This window comes from Cervus elaphus, chromosome 25 (genome assembly GCF_910594005.1).
Source record: "Cervus elaphus chromosome 25, mCerEla1.1, whole genome shotgun sequence".
NCBI classification, from domain to species: Eukaryota; Metazoa; Chordata; class Mammalia; order Artiodactyla; family Cervidae; genus Cervus; species Cervus elaphus.
This window is the reverse complement of record NC_057839.1, coordinates 11,514,287-11,523,907: the sequence shown is the minus strand read 5'-3', so window position 1 is coordinate 11,523,907 and position 9,621 is coordinate 11,514,287. Positions and strand designations below refer to the sequence as shown.

At 40.8% G+C, this 9,621-nt stretch overlaps 1 protein-coding gene across 2 annotated transcripts; it reads left to right on the top strand.

Moving 5' to 3' along the window:
- The first annotated feature begins 1,675 nt into the window (after window positions 1–1,675).
- BTF3 (basic transcription factor 3) lies at window positions 1,676–9,406 on the top strand. Of its 2 annotated transcripts, none has more exons than XM_043887514.1 (6): window positions 1,676–2,073; window positions 2,658–2,726; window positions 5,523–5,636; window positions 6,059–6,260; window positions 7,328–7,384; window positions 8,963–9,406. In XM_043887514.1, exons 2-6 carry the CDS (start codon window positions 2,658–2,660, stop codon window positions 9,007–9,009), a joined length of 489 nt encoding a protein of 162 aa, XP_043743449.1. In that variant the 5' UTR covers window positions 1,676–2,073; the 3' UTR covers window positions 9,010–9,406. The 2 variants fall into 2 exon arrangements, with proteins under 2 accessions (XP_043743449.1, XP_043743448.1); XM_043887513.1 differs by having other exon boundaries at window positions 1,948–2,311.
- The last annotated feature ends 215 nt before the right edge of the window (window positions 9,407–9,621 follow it).

Below are 9,621 nucleotides of genomic sequence, written 5' to 3'. Positions count from 1 at the left end.
CTGTAAACCAAAAAGGACTGCAGGTTTCCCCTTTCTCAGCTACTCGCCTATTGACAACGGCCAGGTTGCTGCTGCTGCTGCTGCTAAGTCGCTTCAGTCGTGTCTGACTCTGTGCGACCCCATAGACGGCAGCCCACCAGGCTCCGCCGTCCCTGGGATTCTCCAGGCAAGAACACTGGAGTGGGCACGGCCAGGTTGAGTGCTCGGTAAATGATTCTTAGACTTGTTCAAGCTCAGCAATAAAGTCGGAGAAGGCAACGGGAACCCACTGCAGTACTCTTGCCTGGAAAATCCCATGGACGGAGGAGCCTGGTGGGCTGCAGTCCATGGGGTCGCAAAGAGTCGGACACAACCGAGCGACTTCACTTTCACTTTTCACTTTCATGCATTGGAGAAGGAAATGGCAACCCACTCCAGTGTTCTTGCCTTGAGAATCCCAGGGAAGGTGGAGCCTGGTGGGCTGCCATCCATGGGGTCGCACAGAGTCGGACACGACTGAAGCGACTTAGCAGCAGCAGCAGCAGCAATAAAGTGTGAGAGCCAGTTACCCATATTTGCCATAGACATTGGGAGCTGGGAGGAAATGTGAGTTACTTATTTGGCGTCACTGAGCTAAGATGGCAACTTAGTAGCTATTTTCTGGGGAGGGAGTCAGGGAGGAATCTCATATCTTTTAAAGACTAGTATGTAAATATTAGCAGAGTCAGAATTTATTGTTAGGATAGTGACCCCCTAGAGCCTAACAGTACAAACTCCCTTTTCTTTAGTAAACTTGACTCATATTTAATAATAGAAGCAACATTGTTTTTTTTGAGAAAACATCAACTGTTACACTATCCTAAAAAACAACACTGCGGTCTTCATCAGTTCTTTTCTCAGAGATGCTACAATTTGACACATTCACATTAGATAACTATTCAAAAACAGAAATGTTAATCTTAATTGGAGAGAAATCTGCACCTAGACAAGTTTTCTTGCTTTACATAAATTATATTTTCTCTAGGTTTCCGACTCACTTTTTAATATGCAAAGACTTTTCCTAACTAAGACCACAAAAAGGCTGATCAGCTAGCATTATGATTTAAATCGCCATTTTCAATATCAGTTGTTTTAAGACTGTCTTAAAGCTTGTCCTAGTGTGTATTAATTTTTAACTTCCCCAAGCACACCGGGCACAAATTCTCCTTTGACTGAATTACTCAGTTCAGAAAGGTAAAATGTGTTCAACTGTGAATCGCTAACAGTCAAATCCATGCCAACTGGTATCAAGTAGTCAACTTTTTATCTAAGACTCATAAAAAATAGAGTAAGTTAGTTCACGGATCTAAAGTGGTTAGCCATCCGCTGAAATGCAGATTACCTGCTCCTATCCTCAGTCAGAATGAATCGCTGAGAGATGGGACTCAGGTCTGCTTTCTGAACACGCTTCCCAGAAATTCTGAACCACGGTCCGGCAACCAACCTAACTTTGGAAAGCTAAGTTAGCCTCATTTTTTGCAAAACCTCTCAGTAAAGGTTAAATCGGGCGGAAGGGGAAAGTCTAAAACATTCCGATGATCGCTCCAATCTACGCCTCCCAGCGAGTGGAGAGTGGCTAAACAGGTGAGCACACTCTAGGTGCCCCCCTTATTTCCGCAAACGTGAACAGGCGCTGTCTTCCGAGCCTGAAGGACTTGGGGGTGGGGCCCTGAGACAGGGCGACTTACTCAACCCTAACTGTGCAAAGAACCGCGTTCTCTGGACCCTCCACAGCCTTTCCCAGGGTCACTCGCGGTGCTGCCAGCCCAGTCTCTCGTGCGGTCTCAACCCTGCCATTGCTGAACGAGGAAAGGAGGGCACAGGAAACCGTCACAAACGAGGCCCCTTGGGGACGCGCGTGCGCAGCCAGGCACTGCGCGCTCGGAGAAGTCCGTTTCCTGACTTTTGGGGGAAGTGGCGTTGCGTCACTTCCGGCCTCCCTCTAGCTGCCATCTTGCGTCCCCGCGTGTGTGCGCCCAACCTCAGCTGGTCTGCCCGAGACCACCTGAGCGCCAACCCTAGTCCCCCGCGCGGCCCCATTTCCGCTCCAACAAGGTACAAAAAGGCTCTGGACGCCGGCGTGGGAGGCGGACGGGAACGGGGGCGGGACGTTCCCGGAAGGAGCGAGACAGGGAGGGACAGGGCTGAGGAGAGGAAGGCGATGCGACGGACGGGCGCACCCACTCAGGCTGACTCTCGGGGTCGAGGTCGGGCCAGGGGCGGCTGCCCTGGGGGCGAGGCGGCGGCATCTCTTCCTCCACCTCCCGGCGGAACCCGAGGACAGGAGCCTCAGGTACCGCGAGGCTTGCGGAGAGTGGCCGGGCAGGGCAGGCCCTGGCTAGGCCGAGGCCAGGCCGGGGCCGTGGGTGGGGGTGGGGATGGGGGAGGCGATCAGGCGTGGATTAAAGCTCTTTCTCTGGGCTTGTAAAGAGCTGGGGAGTTGTGGGAGTGGGATGGGAAAGCGGGTGCTCTTTGGGCTCCCTCGAAAATTGAAATTTCAGGAGCTTGGCGGGGTGGGTTTGGGATCCAGGCCTCTGCCTGTGTAGGACATTTATTCTGCTGGTGTCTTGGGAAATAACGAGCGTGGAATGCTGGAGTGAACTAGAGCTTTCCTCGCTGAGGGTTTCCTGTTTTTCTAGATGAAAGAAACTATCATGAACCAGGAGAAACTCGCCAAACTGCAGGCACAAGTGCGCATTGGTGGGAAAGTAAGTTTAAATAGTTGGGGTTTTTTGTTGTGAAGTTTTGTGGTTTAGGTTTCTTCTCCTTTGCATTTCTAATATAACTGATTTGTCACTTTGTTTCGAGAGGGCATTTCATCGAACTAGCAAATCGTGTGAAGGGAATGGCAGGAATTAAATTAGATATACAATGTAGCCTATGTATCATTTCAGTTAGGTCATCACGTGGCCCTTGAACCCTTGGCTTGTTTTGTCATTGACTTTATAACCTAAGTTGTGTAAAGTTGGTGCTTGATTTTTTTTTTTATAAACAACTAAAATTAACTGAATTTAAGTTTCACCTGTGTTTTCAAATGGCTCTGGATAATTGTACTTAATAGTTGGAAGTTCAGGTCACTTGTAAATTAAGATGTTTCTGTGATCTTTTCTTAGCTAAATGCAATCTAGAGTAGTTGTATGTTTTCTGGGGTATTTGAAGATGTCATTCTTTAGGTACATTGCATAGGAATGCGAGAGCAATGACTGTGGGTTTGGAAATACTACCTGTGTAGATATCTTTCGATTTTTTAATTACACTAAAAGTGAGAAAATGGGAGTGATGAGTGGCAGGTTTTTAAATGATCAGGTTTTGGTTAATTGATTTTTCCTGGTGGCTGCTGGTCCCCTTCAAGGGGATTCTTTTTTGAACTTGGTAAGATTTAGATTCTCTAATTTGCTTAAATAAGAAATCCACTCTACCAGAGGTCTGCCGAATTTTATTTTGCATTGTGTTAGCACATTCCTAGTGCTTAACAAGGTGTGGTAGCCTATTGGAACAGAACATGTCTTTACTTGGTAAAACTTGTGTCAAGCTTCCTTGCTACAAGTTTATTGTCTATTAGTTTTTCCCACTTTAAGCATTTGACTTCAAGTAGAGTCTATTAAGTACTGATTTTGCCAACAGTGAAAGTATCCTAATCCTCCCCTCCCCTCCCCCAAAGCTGGTTTTCAAGATCAGCACCTACCCATTAACAGTAGTAGGTGTTTCTTCTTTTTTAGCAATTGTTATAAGCTAGATGTGACCTTCAGGTGCCAAGAAGACTCATTCCTCCTGGGTCAGTGTTTGGGAGCTCTTATAGGTTGTTAATCATCATTCCTTTTAGTGCAGATTTCAGAGGAGTCATGTGAATAATGTGCTTGTGTGCCTTTTGTTGTTGTTGTTAATCTGATCATTAGTCTTTAACTCGTGAAAGAGATTCTAGGGTAAAGGAAAATTGAAGATTCTTAAGGCTGGTGTACGAGTAAATTTTAATTGTTAATATAGATAGTCTGTCATCATTGTAATGTAGAAAACATTTTCTTTACCTTTTAAGAAACCTACTTACTGTGGTATGTGAAAATAGATGAGTTAGCGTTGCAGAGAAATCTGCAAGCATTAGGTATTTTCAGGTAAATGCCGTGAAGGCCCTTTTTTTCAGTATCTGGTCAGAGCATTGATAATAAATGATTTCAGTAAAAATTGAATGTCAAGGGTCTGAAACATAAAGAATGCAGACTGGTTTTGTTTTTAGAATCTTAGGTAATTCTTTGGGATATATTTTAGAGAGAATTCTTTGGAAGCCAGGGTATCTGCATGACCACTTCAAGATAATGTTCTTAGAGGTTTTTGAGGGGTTTCATAACCCATATTTTTTTGTAGCTATTGATATTTTCTTCAGGTACACTGTGATTTGTTTAAGGCTTTACTATTGCTCAATCCTGAGAGTATAAAATTTAAAGTTGAAAGTCATTAGAGGGGGACTTTAGCCCTAGTGGGGGGATAGGCATCTTTTAAAAAAGTAAGAAATTTTTCATAGTGTAATATACATAGTGAAATAGAAGCATTTTCAAAATACAGAGATCATGATGATTTGGTTTGGGGAAGGCACAGAAGAGGTGATGGCTTGAGTTTTGAGAAGAGAGGGGGATTTGGAGATTTGACATAAATGTACAGGAGGCAAGTTTTCCTGAAGACCGTATTTTATTCATTCATCAAGCTGTATTCCTTCAGTGAGGTCAGATACTGTACTCTACTAGATTGAGGAAAAACCTGGATAGATAGAGAGTGGGAATTTCTATTTTTCACTAGTTGGTTGGGAAAGGCCACTCAGGTTTGGTGACATAAGAGCAGAGATCTGAAGTGAGGTAGGGAGTCCTGCAAATGTTAGAAGAGGGAGCAGTACATGCAGAGGCTCCTGTTTGCATATTTGGCCTATTTAAGGAACAGCAAGAAGGTTTACTTGGCTGAAGGTAAGTGTGTGTGTCGTAGTGTCAAGAGTGGCATCGTAGGGGCAGGGCAGATTGTGTAGGGGCCTGGTAAGTTAAGAACTTCAGATTTTACTCTTGGGTGCTGTAGAAGTCTGTATATAGACTTGTGTCTTTTAGGATCTTGCCTGTGAATATTAAGGAATGTTAGTTTTTCTTTAATATAAAAACAGAAGGTTAAATAATGGTTATCAACATGGAGTTTCTAAATGAGGCTTAATTAAGGTTGGCACATGCTACCTCAGATAATTTCTAGAGCAGATAATGTGAAAAAGTAAAACTTGGGAAAGATCACTCCTTTATATCTGACAAAACTAGAAGTGTAAAAATTATGAAGGTTTTGTACACAGTTTTCTTTATTCCCCTCTTTTAGCTTTCATCAGTGCTTTAATATGCCTACTCACTGCATAAAAGGTTGTGGTTATGGTAATTTTCTTAACACAAATTGAGAGGTCAGAAAGGAATTAGAAACTGTCCATTTGAAAATGCCTCTTCTGGCATAAACATGTGCTATATTCTTTATTTTTCTCCCTCCAATAGGGAACTGCTCGCAGAAAGAAGAAGGTGGTTCATAGAACAGCCACAGCAGATGACAAAAAACTTCAGTTCTCTTTAAAGAAGTTAGGGGTAAACAATATCTCTGGTATTGAAGAGGTAAGTGTCAAATTTTATTTCTTCACAAAATTAAGATTTGGCTAAAAACTGTTGTTCGTGCATTTATGATTTTTGACTCTACTTCCAGCAGAGAATTTCATCTCTAAAATATTTGTTTGTACTCGATTAATATCAGGGAGATTACTAAGTGTAAAGCGATTAGGTCGTACTTTTCATTTCAGGCAGAATTTTGCTTCTGCAGTACAGTGAAATACAGGTTACTTAGACTTCTGCTTCTGCTTAATAAAATGTTCAGTTTTAAAGAGATTTTGATGGGTGTTGCTAATTTAAATTAAATGGCACCCCACTCCAGTACTCTTGCCTGGTAAATCCCATGGACTGAGGAGCCTGGTAGGCTACAGTCCACGGGGTCGCAAAGAGTCGGACATGACTGAGCGACTTCACTTTTTTTTTCTTTTTAGGTGAATATGTTCACAAATCAAGGAACAGTGATCCACTTTAACAACCCTAAAGTTCAGGCATCTCTGGCAGCAAACACTTTCACCATTACAGGCCACGCTGAGACAAAGCAACTGACAGAAATGCTCCCCAGCATCTTAAACCAGCTTGGTGCCGACAGTCTGACCAGTTTAAGGAGACTGGCTGAAGCTCTGCCCAAACAATGTGAGTTTGCTAGTAGCAGTTTTGCCCAGGGTTACTGACTTACCAGTAGAGTTCTAAAATTGATGATGCAAATGGATATGAATATCTTTAAATTTGGAAATGTAAACTTTCCTCTAAAGAATATCAATTTTTATATTGATTTTAAGCCAGTGTTCTTAGTGTGTTCAGTAATTTATCTAGTATGCTACGATCATTATACTTGATTAAGTGAAATGTTTTTTCTACTAGCTTTCTCTTTTGGATCAGAGACTAAAATTACCTTTTTTAGCTGGAAATGAGGGCTTTTAAAAAATGAATGGCAGTTTAGATTGAAATATATTAAAATATATTCTTTAGTTTTACAAATTCAACTGGTATATTGCCAACAGTCTTTTAAGAATTGGCTTGCCACTATTCTGGATTATGGTGTAATGAGGATTCTGTTTAGAGCAGAACGTTGTGTGGTTGAATAGGTGTACGTAAGGGGGATAGCTACTTTATGCTGAAGGCCTCTGATTAAAATTTTGAGCAGTGGAAATAATGAATCAAGATAGATTTATTATATGACCTGCTATTTAGTCATCCATGTTTTTCTTGACATTTGCTCACTCTGCTTTAATCAGTTTGTATGTGTGTGTGTGTGTTTGTTTTGTCTTGCTGAAAAGCCTGCTTTCATAGCTGAGGTAGGCTTTTGAAGGACACCATGGAAAATTGTACCCGGCTAGTACTGTGAGGTCTCACCTCTCAAGTGTAGTTCACTCTCTTGTGTAGTAAAAGGAAAGTGGAGGCTTATCAGTCAAAGGCACTTTTTTTGGTTTTTTTATTTTCACTTCAGTAAAGGTTTTTTGGTATGTGGATTTACCTTTACCCTGTTGTAGGTCAGTGGGGTTGGAAGGATGGATTTGGAATTTGGCGTGTTGACTGGTACTAGTATTCTTGCTTGTTTGTGGACATTAGACTATCATGTTATTGCTAGTATTATAGATGAAGTCCCACGTCACCATAAACCTAAGTCATAACAGCATTTGAGCTTTCGTGTGTTGTTCTCTTGGTTAATGTTTATTGAACACTTACGTTTTCTTTCACAGCCGTGGATGGGAAAGCACCACTTGCCACTGGAGAGGAGGATGATGATGAAGTTCCAGGTAGGAACCTTCACTTGTGGTTAAACTAGAGAATCTTAGCAAGGGAGAATGAAGAATCTTTGCACCATAGGAAAGATTACCTGGGGAGGTGGGTCATAGGGTAAAGTGGGGCAAAGGGAAAATGAGAAAAATAACACAGTGTTGTTCAGTTGGAAGTTAGGTTTCTAGGCTTGGTTTTTCTGTTTGGAATCCCAGGAAGGTATCTAACCTTAAATATTGAGTTAATAGGTATGTATATTGTAACCTCAGTATAATAGCTACTTGTAGATCACAAATCACCTGTTTCCCACTGTGTATGAGATCCATAGATGTATGAAAAGGCATGAAGAAGTTGTAGAAATATCTTGGTATATAATCACTCTAAAATCAGCAGAAAAACTTGTTTGGCAACAGTGAGGCATTTTTCTGTCCTGGCTGTTACTGGATAATTTATTTTGTTGTGAAACAAATATTGGGCAGTAGACTCCCTAGACTCAGAAATACTACTTTGCATAGACAGGTGTCCTGAGGTATCCAGGAAAACTTCAAATTGAATAGTGGTATTCTTTGATTCTGCCCTAACATGACTAATATATTACACTGCTAAACTGTAATTCTTAAAGTGGGGTGGGAATGGGGAGGACATGTATATTCTTTAAGCGTAGTAGTTGTGTTATTGAAAATTAATATCTCCCTCTTTTATGTTAATTATATGTCAAATTATACACTTGAAAATATACTGAATGATTAGTGGTCTCATTGGAAATAAAAAATGTCTTAATATATATCCTAATTTAACTGTAGGATATATTTTGAGAGCATTTTCCTATCTCCTTTTTAACAACGGATGACTATTTTTTAGACTTGGCTTTTTTTCTGAGTTTCTCTTTTTTCTTTTTATTAGTTGGAGGCTAATTACTTCACAACATTTTAGTGGGTTTTGTCATACATTGATAAGAATCAGCCATGGATTTACACGTATTCCCCATCCCGATCCCCCCTTCCACCTCCCTCTCCACCCGATTCCTCTGGGTCTTCCCAGTGCACCAGGCCCGAGCACTTGTCTCATGCATCCCACCTGGGCTGGTGATCTGTTTCACCATAGATAGTATACATGCTGTTCTTTTGAAACATCCCACCCTCACCTTCTCCCACAGAGTTCAAAAGTCTGTTCTGTATTTCTGTGTCTCTTTTTCTGTTTTGCATATAGGGTTATCGTTACCATCTTTCTAGATTCCATATATATGTGTTAGTATGTTGTAATGTTCTTTATCTTTCTGGCTTACTTCACTCTGTATAATGGGCTCCAGTTTCATCCATCTCATTAGGACTGGTTCAAATGAATTCTTTTTAACGGCTGAGTAATATTCCATGGTGTATATGTACCACAGCTTCCTTATCCATTCATCTGCTGATGGGCATCTAGGTTGCTTCCATGTCCTGGCTATTATAAACAGTGCTGCGATGAACATTGGGGTGCATGTGTCTCTTTCAGATCTGGTTTCCTCAGTGTGTATGCCCAGAAGTGGGATTGCTGGGTCATATGGCAGTTCTATTTCCAGTTTTTTAAGATCTCTTTTTTCTTTTTCCTTTTCCTAGATCTTGTGGAGAATTTTGATGAGGCTTCCAAGAATGAAGCAAACTGAATTGAGTTAACTTCTGAAGAAGATAAATCTTGAAGAAGTTACTGGGAGCTGCTATTTTATATTATGACTGCTTTTTAAAATTTTGTTTATGGATCTGATAAAATCTAGATCTCTAATATTTTTAAGCCTAAGCCCCTGGACACTGCAGCTCTTTTCAGTTTTTGCTTATATACAATTCATTCTTTGCAGCTAATGAAGCTGAAGAAGCCTAAGAATAAAGTTTGAGACAAAGATAAATAAAATTCTTTGCCTAGTATATGGTTTTATTTTTTATTTCATTGATACCAATTTGTACACAGAAGGCAAAATTGTTTATAGAAAGCTAATCATGGCATGTAATATGACTGATAATGATGAATGGAATCTGATTAAAGATTTAAAATGACAGTATGAGTAACAGTGGTGGTATAAAGTTCTTATGTTTGAAAACTTTTTCTCCAGTGGGTCTTGGGCTTCCGTGGTTTGTGATGGGAGTAATTATAAGAAAATATTCTCTGGTGGGTGAGTGGAGTTTTTCCTCCTAATATTGTCTGTATTGTAAAGATACTAAGTGCCTTATATATATTATAATAGTTTTCTTTCATTTAATCCTCAATCTTTGAAGTAGGGACT

Bases quoted from the DNA above. Each gene is read 5' to 3' on its own strand.
- BTF3 (XM_043887513.1), top strand. From the start codon at position 2,180: ATGCGACGGACGGGCGCACCCACTCAGGCTGACTCTCGGGGTCGAGGT. The intron at 2,312-2,657 runs GTACCGCGAGGC...CTGTTTTTCTAG, and splicing joins CCCGAGGACAGGAGCCTCAG to ATGAAAGAAACTATCATGAA. The intron at 7,385-8,962 runs GTAGGAACCTTC...TCCTTTTCCTAG, and splicing joins GGATGATGATGAAGTTCCAG to ATCTTGTGGAGAATTTTGAT.